Source organism: Zonotrichia albicollis, chromosome 4, assembly GCF_047830755.1.
Source record: "Zonotrichia albicollis isolate bZonAlb1 chromosome 4, bZonAlb1.hap1, whole genome shotgun sequence".
Taxonomy (NCBI): Eukaryota; Metazoa; Chordata; class Aves; order Passeriformes; family Passerellidae; genus Zonotrichia; species Zonotrichia albicollis.
In genome coordinates this window covers 4,388,242-4,403,922 of record NC_133822.1, presented here as the reverse complement: position 1 = coordinate 4,403,922, position 15,681 = coordinate 4,388,242, and the positions used below count along the sequence as shown (strand labels likewise).

General features: G+C 49.3%; 2 protein-coding genes across 3 annotated transcripts; both read right to left on the bottom strand.

The window, feature by feature from the left end:
• Positions 1–855: 855 nt before the first annotated feature.
• On the bottom strand, positions 856–15,243 carry LOC141728735 (endonuclease domain-containing 1 protein-like). 2 transcript variants are annotated; one of them, XM_074538696.1, is made up of 3 exons: positions 15,203–15,243; positions 3,624–3,942; positions 856–2,699 (listed from the first exon to the last, which is right to left on the bottom strand). In XM_074538696.1, the coding sequence occupies exons 2-3, from the start codon at positions 3,906–3,908 to the stop codon at positions 2,154–2,156; spliced, it is 831 nt and encodes a 276-aa protein (XP_074394797.1). In that variant the 5' UTR covers positions 3,909–3,942; positions 15,203–15,243; the 3' UTR covers positions 856–2,153. The 2 variants fall into 2 exon arrangements, with proteins under 2 accessions (XP_074394797.1, XP_074394795.1); XM_074538694.1 differs by lacking the exon at positions 15,203–15,243 and adding an exon at positions 5,985–6,133.
• LOC102063347 (endonuclease domain-containing 1 protein-like) lies at positions 8,680–13,122 on the bottom strand. Its single transcript, XM_074540200.1, has 2 exons — positions 12,838–13,122; positions 8,680–10,513 (listed from the first exon to the last, which is right to left on the bottom strand). The coding sequence occupies exons 1-2, from the start codon at positions 13,120–13,122 to the stop codon at positions 9,971–9,973; spliced, it is 828 nt and encodes a 275-aa protein (XP_074396301.1). The 3' UTR covers positions 8,680–9,970.
• Positions 15,244–15,681: the final 438 nt, after the last annotated feature.

The window sequence follows — 15,681 nt, the reverse complement described above, 5'->3', positions numbered from 1 at the left end:
CCATCCAGGCAGAGGACCAGGGAGGGCAGGAGCTGTCCAGCAAAGGCAGTGAGAGTGATGTGCTCACTCTGCTCTCCTAAAAGCAACATCTTCTCCCAGGGGTGTGTGCAGCCCCGCTGGCACAAGGCAGGGCTCTTGCTGCTGTGGCCATGGCAGCTGGAGGCAAGAGGAGCAGAACTCCATGGTGCTGCCAGGCTGTGCCCCGTGTCTGCCCTGGCACCTGGTGCCTGTGCTCAGGTGTGCAGAGCCCCCAGAGCTGCCCCTGGGGAATGGGCCTGGCCTCAGGCTGCTGGAACAGATGGGGGTGCCTGTTGCCCAGGATGCTGCAGCACATCAGCCAGCCCCAGTGGGGCTCTCCACAGCTCAGGGCAGCTGTACTGGCCCAGGGGGCAGCTCTTCATTCATCTGAGGCAGGTCTGGAGCTCTGCTGGCTGCGGTCACAGCCGGGACACCAGCACACCTGGAGACACCTGCATGCGGCTGCCTCACTCTGCACCTCCACCAGAACCTGTGTTTTAGAGCAGCCCACAAACAGGTTGGTCCTGGATGGGCAGTGAGACCCAGCAGGACAATAAACAACAGCTCCTGAGCTGAGATGTCCAGTGCCAAGTTGGCACCTCTGAAAGTGACACAGCTTGCATGAGCTGTTGGCACCCTGGCACACTTTGTCCATGCCATTCACAGGAGAATAACTGGTGTCTGATGCTGACACTTGTGTGGGTGTCATGGCACCCTCTGATTGCATTTGCACACCCAATGTCCTGCAAGGATGCTCTGGGCACTGTGACTTTACTGGTGAAAGCAGAAATTTCAGTGGGAAGCAAATTGTGATTTATGGAAGACGTGACCCTGCAATCCAGCACTGCAGCAAATCACTTTTATTGTAAGCTCTTGCAAACTCCATGATGGAGCACACATTGATCTTTGACAACCATTGAATACATTTCTCCAAATCAGTTTCCCATCAATCTGCAGAAAGCTTCAGAAGCAGAGCAGAGCATGAAGGTGTCCAGGGAGTACAGCACAGGAATTCAGCATTGGCTGCTCCAAACTCTCTACGGATCTGATGCCAAAGTCTGCCTGTCTGATACAACAGCTGCTGCTCCCAAGGTGCAGTTTCAAAAGCAAGCAAACAAAAGCATGTGCCAGGATCACAGAATCACTGAATTGTTGTGTTTTGGAGGGGCTTCTCAGGATCTTCTAGTCCAGCCTCCAGGCTGCAGCACGAACAGCTAGAGCAGGTTGTCCAGAATCATGTATTGTTGGGCTTTGGGGATCTCCAGACATGGAGATCTCCAGACAGGATCTCTGGCCACCCTGAGGCTCCCTGGTGCCACATCCTCGCTAAGGAGGTGAGGGACAAGTCAGCTGCACACTCTTGGGGACGCTGAGGAGGAGAGGACTCATTCCTCAGGGCTCTCTCCTGCCATGGGCAGCAAAGCAAAGCAGCTGGAGGCTCTGCCCACATCTTTGTGCCTTTGAGCAGAGCAGGAGGTGCCCTGAGGGACAGAGCTGGAAACACACCAGAGAAGGAAGCAGCACAGACTCTGACCAGGACATTTGTCCCCCTCTACTCTGCTCTGCTCAGACCCCACCTGCAGTGCTGCCTCCAGCTCTGGGCCCACAGCATAAGAAGGATCCAAAGCTGTTGGAGTGGATTCCAGTGGAGGCCATGAAGGTGCTCCAAGGGCTGGAGTGTGTCTGCTCTGGGGAGAGGGTGAGAGAGCTGGGGATGTTCAGCCTGGAGAAGACTGCTGAGAGTGCAGTACCACATGGGTCTCCAAGTGGGCTGGAGAGGGTCTTTGGACAAGGGTATGGAGTGAGAGGACAGGAGGGAATGGTTTCACAGTGCTCGAGGGCAGGGTTAGATGGGATATTATAAAGCAGTAAGTTATATTGAGCAGGCTGTGGTACGAGTAAAAGTTACCCAGACCTGTTTTGACTGCCCCATCCCTGGAGGTGTTGAAGGCCAGGCTGGGTAGGGCTTGGAACAAGGTGGTGTAGTGGAAGGTGTCCCTGCCCATGGAAGGCAGGTCAGAGTCAGATGATCTTTAAGGCTTTAAGGTCCAATCCAAACTAACCCATTCTGTGATTCTGTGATTCTGGGACATGTGGGAAAAGCCACCTAATCCTTTCCATTGAGAATGTGAGGCTTATTCCCTGGGACAGGCATTGTTGAACAGAGTAACCTTTCCACCATAGAGATTGGACAACTTGTCCTCCAGCTCCCCCAGCGTGATTGTCTCCACCTCATTCTTGTCGTTCTCAGCGATGGCCCCCCAAGCACCTGTGGGCTCTGTGCCCACCACACAGCAGGCAGCTGACCAGATGTGGCTGGGCTTGTTCACCCTCCCTTTGGCAATGTTAATGTTCCCAGGCACAGCACCCGTGATCACGTAGGTGGTTGTACAGTCCTTGGTATGTTGGGGCATTGTTTTAGACTGGTAGATGTTCCACTGGCCCTTGTTGAGACTGCTGTCCTGGGGCACTACGTTGGTCAGGGTGAAGGTAGCCATCTTGCTATCTTGATTCTCCATATGGTCACTGGGATTCAAATGGCCAAGGTTCAAATCCTTCTGTCCTTCGTAGTCCTCAAGGACAGCCTGGCTCTCTTCGATTTCTTCTAAGGTGAAACGATGTTGATCAATGAGGTCTGACTCTCTTTTCATCTCTTTAAGATTTACATTCTTATCTATGAGCTGGACAGGAAAAAAGAAAGAGGTGTTAGAATGGGGAATAGGAGTAATGGAGAAGATTTCCATGAAGCAGAAGTCTCACATGGTCAAGGTCCCATTTTTTGTCATCTCAGTGTAGGAAAATGTATGAATCTGACAGAAATCATACACATGACCCTCCCACATGAACAGAAAAGCGTTAAAGAACAAGTAGCTCAGAATATGACTGCTCTCAGTTTGAGTTCTTACTTTTTTGTCCCAGTCTGCAGCCTATGCTGGGAGCATGGATACTTGCATGAGACAAGGAGCATTTCCCACTTCTAGGATTGAAAGGTGATTTTGGTGGGATATCATCTCCCCTGCCAAATCTGCTTCCCTTTCCTCCTTTCTCCACAGCCCAAATCTGCCCAGGGCTCTCCCTGGATCCCCTCACACCACACTGTGGTTCTGTGATTCTGTGATTCTGTGATTTGATGTGGGGTTGCTACAGGTGTATCCCAGTCCTGGAACACCAGAGGTTGCCTCCTGTAACCCCATACACAGGGAGAAGTGTCAGGAAATCAGTCCTGGAGCTGAGGTTTCCCTGGGAGCGCTGCAGTTCATTCAAGGATGAACAGTTTTGCTCAGTAGGCAAAAAGATCTCAGTGTGCAATGGAATCTGTTACAGCAGTGCTGAGAATGTGTCTCAGAGCTGATCTGGGCCAGGGAGAATTTTCTGCAGCATCACTGCAAAGAAGTTACATTTGATCAGCCTCTGATCATTTGGGGCCTCTAATCTGAAAGGAGTCCTGTGGAAATGAAATAGTCCAAAAATTACTCTGGAGAAAGTGGATAAAATCAAAGGTATTTTGGGTGGCCTGGGTGAAAGGTCCAGGAAAAGTGGTAATTCAAATGCTGCAGCTCATCTCTGAGTGGCTGGAGGGTGATGTGTGTAAGAGGGATACTCACCTGAGGCTCAACCATCCACCACTCTGGAGGTTCCTTGCCATCTCCAGGCTGATATTTGTAAGCAGAGTACACTGGAATTCTCCTGTCTCTGTCATACAGGGTGGCATAGTGATACGAGTTCCTGAAGCGCTGACAGATCCAGGCTGGGTTCTTTGGGTTCAGGGCATTATTTGGAGGGGTCTCCGAATAGAAGAACTGAGGACAACTTGCAAAGGGTGTCACCACCTCGCTGTGTCCCAGCCAGAGGCAGCTGGCCAACACCTGCAGCAGCAGCAGCCCCAGCATGGTGGCAGGATTTCAGTGAAGGGCTCTTGATCCCCTGGAAGGCAAATGCAGAGGGACACTCAGCTTGGAGAGAGCAGGTCATGGCATGGAGCCATTTGGTGCAGGGGGACAGAGCTGGCAGAGGAGGGGATTGTGAGAGACCAGGAAAGGAGTAATTCCTGTCCTCCTGCATATGGAAAAATCACGAGGATGACAAGGCTGAAACCAAAAACAGGGTTTAGGTGCCCAGCAGAGGCAGCAGTGGGAGCACTCAGCCTGTAGGAGGAAGGAGCCAAACCCACCAGGACTGCAATCAGCTCTCACAGCAAAGGGATCTTGCAACTGAGGCACAGCCCTGGGACAAGGTCACCTTTGCCCACCTCCCTCCTGCTCTCAGCACCTTCCCACAGCACACACCTGCAGCTGGGCACAGACTCTGCTCAGACCCCTGCCATTCTGGGCTGGGCTTTAATCTCATGGGCCATTGGGCAGGCAAAGAACAGCAATGCTGCACTGCCTACAGCTCTCTGGCCCCATCCAGGTTCACACAGACACTCAGCTCTTCCAGTCAGACCCAATACTGAACCCCAAATCATCCACCTGGGCTCCTCCCTCTCAGCTGACATTGGGCCATGGGTGTCCTGCTGCTCACTTGCATTTCCATGTCATCCAAGCCCAGACTCTGAACTTGCAAGCACATGGAGAGAGCAAATGAAGGGGCCAAGCAGATGGCAGCAGCAAGCATGAGAGATAACACCTCTATCTTATCAGCACAGTGGCTGCTGCAAGGCAAGCCCTGAGGGGCAGCTCTTGCCCTGGTTGCTTGGGATTCCTGCTGATGCCCATCTTCAGCTTTGCTGATTGATTTCCCTTGACAGTCAAAGGCACCATAGCAGGAATTTCTTGGACAGCCACCTGTCCTGTCCTGTCTTTCTCAGTGGTGACATGATTTTAAGCAGTCAGTAAGGTAATTCCTTTATGAGAAACCTGCTGAAAGTACCTTTGGATGCTGGAAAACAAGCAAGAGGCTTTGTCTCCTTTCAGAGACAGCACAGGTTTGGGAGAGCAGGGATGCTTCCATTTGCATTGCCAGACACTCATTGGACAGATTTAATATCATCAGCATTTGGAATAAGGCAGCTGGGACAGGCAGTTCAAAGGGTTCCTGGCACACAAAGCTGCCACAGCCTCTAAAGCACAAAGCTCACCTTGGGCTGGCCAGGGGCTGAGCTCAGCACTGCTGAAGGCTTCACAGGTCACCTTGCACATTTGCCCTTGTCTTGTTCTTCTCCCTGACCCTCATCTCTCCATTTCCACTGGATTCAGGATGCTGAGCTGCACACAGCCCTGCTCTGACCCAAGGTATCTGGTCCTTTTCCTCTTTTCCAGCCTTGGATCAGGAATGTGGTGACCAATGAGCTGCAAACCGAGAACTACAACTGCCAGTCGGGACTTTTTGAAGTACTTTGCAAAGCATGCCCAAAGCTGCCCAAATCAAGGAGAGAAGGGTCTGAAAAGTCCTTCTGCATGACCCACTCCATGAGTTTGAAATATCTCTAACTAACTTAATATCTACTTTAAGAGATTCATAGAAAAGAATGTACCATGAGAAGGAGCAGCACAGGATTCTCTTCTCAGCCCCAAAGTGGCAGAGGAGTCTCACATGCCTCTGCTGCAGTTTCAGACTCTCTGGGTTTACATGCTCGCCAGGAAGAGGCAGTTGTTAGATTTCCCAAGAAGCCTTTAGAATAAATTTCCTCAGGTGTTCAGATCACACCTCTGTTTGTCCAGAGGGATTTTGGAAGGTCATAGGTGAAGACTGAGTACTCAATATCCTCCTTTCTTATTCTACAGTTTTATGGCAATTTTCAGGTGAGCTGACTTGATCTTCTTTCCCAAATCATTCCCTCCCTCCATACCCTCCTGACTGACAGAAAATACGAAAGTCCTACAAAATTCAATGCATTCATACGCCCTGATTGTTCCTTGGAGCTCAGCAGCTCCAGCCTAGCCTTTGTCCATATAAATATTTATTTCAGAAAGTCAGGAAAGACTTTGAATATTGGAATCAATGATGAGGAGGGAGAAAGAGCTTACCTTGGTGCAGAGTCTCACAACAGGCAGCTGAACTGTTCCTTCTGTCTTCTCCCAGGATAAAGGAGAGTTTGAATCCTCAGGAGTGCACCTGCAATATATAAATATGACCTGCAGACATAATTTGCCCCTTGTTATAAACAAGGAATTCTACAGAATAGAGAAGTTATCTATTTTTATTCAGGGGGTATGTGCACAGCCACACTGAAATGTGCTGACTGTTGTTTGTTGCAGTTCTCCAGAATTTCTCCCAAATTTGCTGCCTTGCAGCATGGTATGTCAAGATAGGTTAACTATATACCCAGTCATGTAGTTGCCCCTTTTGGTAAACAGTGAATTTCACAGAAAAGAGAAGTTTTCAATTTTTATTTAGGGAGTTTGTTCACACCCGCTCTTAAAGATGCTGACATTGTTTTATTTTCCCCAGAATTTTTCCTGAATTTCCTGACTTGCAGCATGGCATGTCAGGATCAGCTAACAGAGTCTGGTGGGTTCCTTGATCATTTCATCAATCCCACCAGCTACAGCTGCTGCTGCTCCAGCACCTACACGTGTTTCTGCTCCCAACAGAACAGCTCTGCTGACATTGGATGCACTGGCCTGACTCTGATACACTCAGATATTCACAGTCCGTCCTTCTGCAGCCTCCCTGAACATCATTCCCATGGTCAGGCTACAAATATTCTCTTGCCTGGTTGCCAGGCTGTGTGACAGCTCCATCCCAGCAGCCTGGGAAGCAGAAGGCTCTGGGGATACCTCAGAGCACCTGCCAGTACTTTAGGAGTCTACAGGAGAGCTGGAGACAGACTCTGCACAAGGGCATGGAGCTGACAGGTGTGCTGGGTTCAGAGTTAAGTTTTCTTGACAGTGGCAGGTGTGGGGCTGTGTTTTGGAGTTGTGCTGAACACAGAGTTGATAACACAGAGATGTTTCTGGTATTGCTGGGCAGAGCTTTCACAGGCCAAGGCCTTTTGTGCTTTCTGTACTGCCAGGCAGTCAAGGAGGCTGGGGGTACCTGGGAGGTTGGGAGGAGACACAGCCAGGACAGGTGAGCCCAACTGACCAGAGGATATTCCAGAGCATGAGACATGATGCTGAGGATACAAAGTGAGGGGAAGGAGGAGGTAGGAGGGGGCATTTGGAATGATGGGTTTTGTCTTCTGAGGTAGCTGTTAGGTGGCATGGGGCCCTGTTCTCCTGGAGGTGGTTGACCACCTTTCTATCCATGGGAAATTGTGAAGGAATTGCTTGCTGTGCTTTGCTTGTGTGCTCAGATTTTGCTTTCCTTGTTAAACTGTCTCTATGTCCACCTAGGAGATTTCCTGCTTTTCCCCTTCCAGTTCTCTCCCTGATCATGGTGGTCAGGGAGGGAGGGAGGGAGCGGCTGCGTGGGACGTGGCTGCTGGCTGGGGTTAAACCACACCATTAGGACAGAATTCACAGAATGACTTCGTTGGGAGAGACCCTCAAGATGATCAAGTCCAAATCATGCCCCAACATCTTAACTAAACCATGTCACTGAGTGCCACATCCAGTCGTTTTTTAAACACTTCCACGGATGGTGACTCCACCACCACCCTGGGCAGATCATTCCAGAACTTCTTCACTCTTACAGTGAAAAACTTTTTCCTAGAATCCAGCCTGTATTTCCCTTGACACAGCTTGAGACAAGGTGAAACAGCTTGAAATGGAAGGAGTGTTGGTTTAGAGTGGATATTAGGAAGGTATTTGTGACTGTGGGGTGGTGAAGCCCCAGCAGAGGCATCCCACAGAAGCTGAGACTGCCCCATGCCTGCAAGTGTCCATGGCCAGGCTGGCTGAGGCTTAGAGCAACCTGAGATAGTGGAAGGTGTCCCTGCCTATGGGAGGGCATGGAAGTCGCTGGTCATTACGGTTCTTTCCAACCCAAATTATTCTGTCATTCAATGACCATTCATTCACTCAAATCTAGATTGGACTCATTTTCTTCTGTTTCCAAAAGTCCAGGAATAATAGAATGATGAGTTGGTTATTATAACCATAAGTGTCCAGAAGAAGTGTGTTAGACCAAAGTTGGTTTAAACATGCTGGTTGAATCCTGTGGTTTCTTGTGTCTCTGTTAACCTGGGACTGATGTCTTAAACAAACTGGGGTTTAGCCAGAATGAGGGAGAAGGCTAAGAAGAAGCAGATCTGGTGGAGGTGGGTCAAATTCCTCCTTTCTGGTGGGGCCCAACTGACAGAACAAAGCAGGGGCAGCAGTGGTCACATCATTAAAAGGGACATAAACCATCAAAGACCCCCAAAGTGTCCCCCAACTTCACAGTGCTGCCTAGCCCAGTGTACAACTCCGCCCAGGGGAAAAATGGGGAAAACCCACAGAATCCTGTACTCACAGAACCTACTGAACTGTTCAATGCAAAGGCCCCAACCCCCAAAGGATCATCAAAGTTTGGAACATCAAAGTTGGTAGTCTTGTGCCTGGATCAAAGGAGGTATCCTGTAAGAGATGTTGGCACCCTGGCCCACTTTCTTCATGCCATTCACAGGAGAATAACTGGTGTCTGATGCTGACACTTGTGTGGGTTTTGTGGCATCCTCTGATTGCATTTGCATACCCAATGTCCTGCAAGGATGCTCTGGGCACTGTGACTTTACTGGTGAAAGTAGAAATTTCAGTGAAAAGTAACTTGTGATTTATAGAAGACGTGACCCTGCAATCCAGCACTGCAGCAAATCACTTTTATTGTAAGCTCTTGCAAACTCCATGATGGGACACACATTGATCTTTGACAACCATTGAATACATTTCCCCAAATCAGTTTCCCATCAATCTGCAGAAAAGCTTCAGAAGCAGAGCAGAGCATGAAGGTGTCCAGGGAGTGCAGCACAGGAATTCAGCTGTGGCTGCTCCAGGCTCTCTATGGATCTGATGCCAAAGCCTGCCTGTCTGATACAACAGCTGCTGCTCTCAAGGTGCACTTTCAAAAGCCACCAAAGAAAAGCATGTGCCAGGATCACAGAATCACTGAATTGTTGTGTTTTGGAGGGGCTTCTCAGGATCTTGTAATCCAGCCTCCAGGCTGCAGCACGAACAGCTAGAGCAGGTTGTCCAGAATCATGTATTGTTGGGCTTTGGGGATCTCCAGACATCGAGATCTCCAGACAGGATCTCTGGGCACCCTGAGGCACCCTGGTGCCACATCCTCGCTAAGGAGGTGAGGGACAAGTCAGCTGCACACTCTTGGGGACAGCTGAGGAGGAGAGGACTCGTTCCTCAGGGCTCTCTCCTGACATGGGCAGCAAAGCAAAGCAGCTGGAGGCTCTGCCCACATCTTTGTTCCTTTGAGCAGAGCAGGAGGTGCCCTGAGGGACAGAGCTGGAAACACACCAGAGAAGGATGCAGCACAGACTCTGACCAGGACATTTGTCCCCCTCTACTCTGCTCTGCTCAGACCCCACCTGCAGTGGTGCCTCCAGCTCTGGGCCCACAGCACAAGAAGGATCCAAAGCTGTTGGAGTGGATTCCAGTGGAGGCCATGAAGGTGCTCCAAGGGCTGGAGTGTGTCTGCTCTGGGGAGAGGGTGACAGAGCTGGGATGTTCAGCCTGGAGAAGACTGCTGAGAGTGCAGTACCTCAAGGGTCTCCAAGAGGGCTGGAGAGGGTCTTTGGACAAGGGTATGGAGTGAGAGGACAGGAGGGAATGGTTCCACACCGATGGAGGGCAGGGTTAGATGGGATATTATAAAGAAGTGAATTACAGTGAGCAGGCTGTGGTATGAGTAAAAGTTACCCAGAGCTGTTTTGACTGCCCCATCCCTGGAAGGGTTCAAGGCCAGGCTGGGGAGGGCTTGGAACAAGCTGGTGTAGTGGAAGCTGTCCCTGCCCATGGCCAGAATCAGATGATGTTTAAGGCTTTAAGGTCTGATCCAAACTAACCCATTCTGTTATTCTGTGATTCTGTGACATGTGGGAAAAGCTACCTAACCTTTTCCATTGAGGAAGTGAGGCCTATTTCTGGGAACAGGTGTTTTTGAACAGAGTAACCTTTCCATTGTAGAGATCGGACAACCTCTTCTCCAGCTCCTCCAGGCTGACGACCTCCACCCTATTTCTGTCGTTCTCAGCGATGGCCCCCCAAGCATCTTTGGGCTCTTTGTCCCCCAGACAGCAGGCAGCTGACCAGATGTGGCTGGGTCTGTTCACCCTGTTGTTGGATACGTAGGTGTTCCCATGCACAGCACCTGTGATCACGTAGGTGGTGTTACAGCCCTGGGTCTTTTGGGGCATTGTTTTATACTCGTACTTGTTCCACTTGTCATTGTTGAGAGTCTTGTCCTGGGGCACTGCGTTGGTGAGAGTGAAGGTAGCCATCATTCTCTCTTTACTGAACTGATGGCCACTGGGGCACAAATGGCCACGGTCCAAATCCTTCAGTCGGTTGTAGTCATCAGGAATAGCTTGGCTCTCTTTGATTTGGTCTAAGGTGAATATGTTTTCATTTGTGAGGACCCAATCGAATTTCATGTCTGGAAGACTATTTCTATCTATGAGCTGGACAGGGAAAGAGAAAGAGGTGTTAGAATGGGAGTAATGGAGAAGATTACCATGGAGCAGAAGTCTCTGATGGTCAAGATGCCATTTTTTGTCATTAAAGTGTTTAAAAACATAAGAATCTGAGACAAACCATACACATGCCCCTCCTGCATGAATACAAGAGCTTTAAAGAGCAAGCAGCTCAGAATCTGACTGCTCTCAGTTTGATTTGTGATCTTTGTGATCCAGCCTGCAGCCTTTGCTGGGAGCATGCATGCATGCACAAGACAAGGAGCATTTCCACTCCTGGGACTGAAAGGTGAATTTGGTGATTCATCTCCCCTGCCAAATCTGCTTCCCTTTCCTCCTGTCTCCACAGCCCAAATCTGCCCAGGGCTCTCCCTGGATCCCCTCATACCACACTGTGATTATGTGATTTTATGTGTGGCTGCTACAGGTGTACTCCAGTCTTGGAACACCAGGATTATAACCCCATACACAGGGAGATGTGTCAGCAAATCAGTCCCAGAGCTGAGGTTTCCATGAGACTGCTGCACTTGATTCAAGGATGAACAGTTTTGCTCAGTAAGCAAAAAGATCTCAGCGTGAATGGAATCTGTTACAGCAGTGTTGAGAATATCTGTTGAGAATATCAGTGTTTAGCTGATCTGGGCCAGGGAGAATTTTCTGCAGCATTGCTGAAAAGTAGTTAGAAATGATCAGCCTCTGAGAGGAGCCTGTAACTCCAAAAGAGTCCTGGGGAAACGAAATACTCCAAAAATGCCTCTGGAGAAAGTTAAGAAAAATGAAAGATTTTTTGGTTGTCCAGGGTCCAAGATCCAGGAAGAAAATGCCAGGTTGGACAGGACTTGGAGCATGCTGGTCTAATGGGAATAGGCCTGGCCCATGCAGGAGAGTTGGATTGAGATGGTCTTTAAGGTTCCTTCCAACACAAGCCATTCAATGATTCTCCAAAAATACAGAATGTGGAGGATGCAGTGGTGCAAGACCTGAGTAGTTGCCCAAGTTCCTATGCATAAGGTAAAAAGATTATTTTTTCTCATAACTTCAAATCATTTAGTTTATCTTTACAGAAACAGATTTAGCCTTCCTTTGGAGTAGGGCATGTAGCTTCCTTCTCTGGCTCACCTTCCCCCAAATGCCATCCTGCTACTCTGTCCTTACCGATGACAGGAATTGCTTCCTTTTCTCTCCTGCAAGTGATCTGGCCTGTTTTACTGAGGTTTGTCTGAAGGACATTTGTGAGGCCTCTAGAGCTTGTGGAGTTCTGTCTGTCTACTGGATCCTTCTGGACCAAGCCTGAGCCAAAGGTGCTCAGGGATCACAGCCCATGGATGGAGATCACACCCGTCTGAATGGACCAACACTGATGCTCCTCCGTGGAGACCCTGGGGGGCCATTCCCTGGTTTAGGGAGACACTAGAAACGTTCCCCAAAAGCTGTTAGACCCCATTGGCTCCTTCCCATGTTCCTATGTCGGTTCCTATGCCCCTGAGCCACACCTCCCTGTTCCCTGATTGGCCCTCATCTTTGCACTGCCCTGAGACCAAGCTGACCCCCAGGCCCCTTGGCAGGCCGAAATTTCCACCCTGTATGTGTGGGTGCTGGGACCTGATCATCGGCCTGCATGGCTGAATAAAACATCTGTGCATTTTATGCAAAGGCCCCTTAGACTTCCTTACCCTAGACTATGCTAACAGCAATTCAGCTTGCTACACTCCTCAATTTTCAATGCCAGAAATGTCACTCCAGAAGTCCCTCCACAGTTAACCTGACCATCTCATCTCCAGTGTCTTTTCCTGGGGCCATCTCACCCCTTCTGAGTTTCTCCTCCCTTCTCTAACACCAATCACAAAGCCTGTTTAACACTTCACTGGAAGCAGATAAGCTCTGCCAGGGATGCAGAACAGCTCAGGGCAAAGTGGGGCTCAGATCCCAGCAGGACTGTTGGTCCCTCAAGTTTTGCCTCTCCTGGATGCCTTTTCCCCATCACTTGGTCACCCAGCAGAGCAGGGCACAGGGAGGGGAAGCATTTGACTTTGTCATGTCATGCCAAGTAATGTGATTTGCTGTTCCTGTCAGGTGAAGGCAGAGAGCTGGGCACCTTTGGGATGTGATTCATCTCATGCTCCTGCTGATGTCTCAGATGCGTCAGAGGAACCATGTGATGCAGGCGTTTGAAGTGCAACGAGGAAATTCCCATCCAGTGTATCCACATGCATGTGTTTAGAGGGGTGGTAGGAAACAGAAGTGGTAATTTAAATGTTGCAGCTCATCTCTTGAGTGGCTGAAGGATGATTTGCTGTAAGAGAGACACTCACCTGGGGCTCAACCATCCACTTCCTTGGAGGTTTCTCATCATCTCCAGGCTGGTATTTGTAAGCAGAATACACTGGAATTCTCCTGACTCTGTCGTACAGGGTGGCATAGTGATACGAGTTGTTGAAGCGCTGACAGATCCGGGCTGGGTTATTTGGATTCAGGGCACCATCTGGCGGAATCCCATCATAGAAAAACTGAGGACAGCTATCAAAGGAGTTCACCACCTCGCTGTGTCCCAGCCAGAGGCAGCTGGCCAACACCTGCAGCAGCAGCAGCCCCAGCATGGTGACAGGATTTCAGTGAAGGGCTCTTGATCCTCTGGAAGGCAAATGCAGAGGGACACTCAGCTTGGAGAGAACAGGTCATGGCATGGAGCCATTTGGTGCAGGGGGACAGAGCTGGCAGAGGAGGGGATTGTGAGAGACCAGGAAAGGAGTAATTCCTGTCCTCCTGCATATGGAAAAATCACAAGGGCAATAACAGTAGAACCAGAAACAGGGTTTAGGTGTCCAGAGGAGGCAGCAGTGGGAGCACTCAGCCTGTAGGAGGAAGGAGCCAAACCCACCAGGACTGCAATCAGCTCTCACAGCAAAGGGATCTTGCAACTGAGGCACAGCCCTGGGACAAGGTCACCTTTGCCCACCTCCCTCCTGCTCTCAGCACCTTCCCACAGCACACACCTGCAGCTGGGCACGGACTCTGCTCAGCCCCCTGCCATGCTGAGCTGGGCTTTAATCTTATGGGCCATTGGGCAGGCAAAGAACAGCAATGCTGCACTGCCTACAGCTCTCTGGCCCCATCCAGGTTCACACAGACACTCAGCTCTTCCAGTCAGACCCAATACTGAACCCCAAATCATCCACTGGGCTCCTGCCTCTCAGCTGACATTGGGCCATGGGTGTCCTGCTGCTCACCTTGCATTTCCACATTATCCAAACCAGACTGTTAACTTGGAGGCACATGGAGGGAGCAAATGAAGGGGCCAAGCAGATGGCAGCAGCAAGCATGAGGGATAACACCTCTATCCTATCAGCACAGTGGCTGATACAATGCAAGCCCTGAGGGGTAGTTCTTGCCCTGGTTGCTTGGGATTCCTGCTGATGCCCATCTTCAGCTTTACTGATTGATTTCCCTGGACAGTCAAAGTCACCATTGCAGGAATTTCTTGGACAGCCACCTGTGCTGTCCTGTCTTTCTCAGTGCTGATGGGATTTTCACCAGGCAGTAAGATCATTCCTTTTTGAGAAAACTGCTGAAAAGTTCCCTGGGATGATGGCAAACACACGAGGCGCTTTGTCTTCTTTCAGAGGCAGTACTGGCTTTGGGAGAGCAGAGATGCTTCCATTTGTATTGCCAGACACTCATTGCAGACATTTAACACCATCAGCATTTGGGATAAGGCAGCTGGGAGAGGCAGTTCAAAGGGTTCCTGGCACACAAAGCTGCCACAGCCTCTAAAGCACAAAGCCCACCTTGGGCTGGCCAGGGGCTGAGCTCAGCACTGCTGAAGGCTTCACAGGTCACCTTACACATTTGCCCTTGTCTTGTTCTTCTCCCTGCCCCACATCTCTCCATTTCCACTAGATTCAGGATGCTGAGCTGCACATAGCCATGCTCTGAACTAAGTTATCTGGTCCTTTTTCTCTTGTTCATCCCTAGATCAGGAATGTGGTGACCAATGAGCTGGAAACAGAGAACTGTTACTAACAGTCAGGACTTTTTACAGTAATCTGCAGAGCATGGCTGTATCTGCCCCAAATCAAGGAGAGAAGGGTCTGAAAAGTCCTTCTGCATGACCCACTCCATGAGATAAAATAGATCTAACTGAGTTAATATCTAATATAATACATTCATGGAAAACAGCCTACCGTGAGGAGTGGCACAGGATTCTGCTTGCAGCCCCAAAGTGGCAGAGGAGTCTCAAATGCCTCTGCTGCAGTCACACACTCTCTGGGTTTATATGTTCTCCAGGAAGTGACAGTTATTGGATTTCCCAAGAAGCTTTTGGAGTAAATTTTCCTGGGAATTTAGATGACACCTGTGTTAGTGCAGAGTTTTTTTACAAGGTCATGGGTGGAGTTTTAATACTCAATAAACTCCCCCTTCCTTCTTCTTCTACAGTTTGATAATAATTTTTAGGTCAGCCTGCTTGATTTTTTTTCCCAAATCATTCCTTCTGTCTGTACCCTCCTGACTGACGGAAAACAACGAAGTCCTGCAAAAGTCAGTGCATTCATAAGCTCTGATTGCTCCTTGGAGCTCAGCAGCACCAGCCTAGCCTTTGTCCGTATATATTTTTTTTTCAGAAAGTCAGGAGAGATTTTTAATATTGGAATCAATGATGAGGAAGGAGGAAGAGGTTACCTTGGTGCAGAGTCTCAGAACAGGCAGCTGGACTGTTCCTTCTGTCTTCTCCCAGGATAAAGGAGTGTTTGAATCCTCAGGAGTGCACTGCAATATATATACCCTTTCAAAAATTTGCCCCTTGTTATAAACAAGGAATTCTACAGAACACAGAAGTTTTCTATTTTTATTCAGGGGATATGTTCACACCCACCCTGAAATATTCTGACTTTTGTTCGTTACAGTTTCCCCAGAATTTCTCCCAAATTTGCTGCCTTGCAGCATGGTATGTCAGAATCAGTTAACTATAAACCTAGTCATAACGTTGCCCTTTTTTGTCAACAGTGAATTCCACAGAAAAGAGAAATTTTCTATTTTTATTTAGGGAGTTTTTTCACACCCACTCTGAAATGTGTTAACATTGTTTTATTTTCCCAAGACTATCTCCCAAATTTACTGCCTTGCAGCATGGCATGTCAGGGTCAGATAACAGGGCCTGG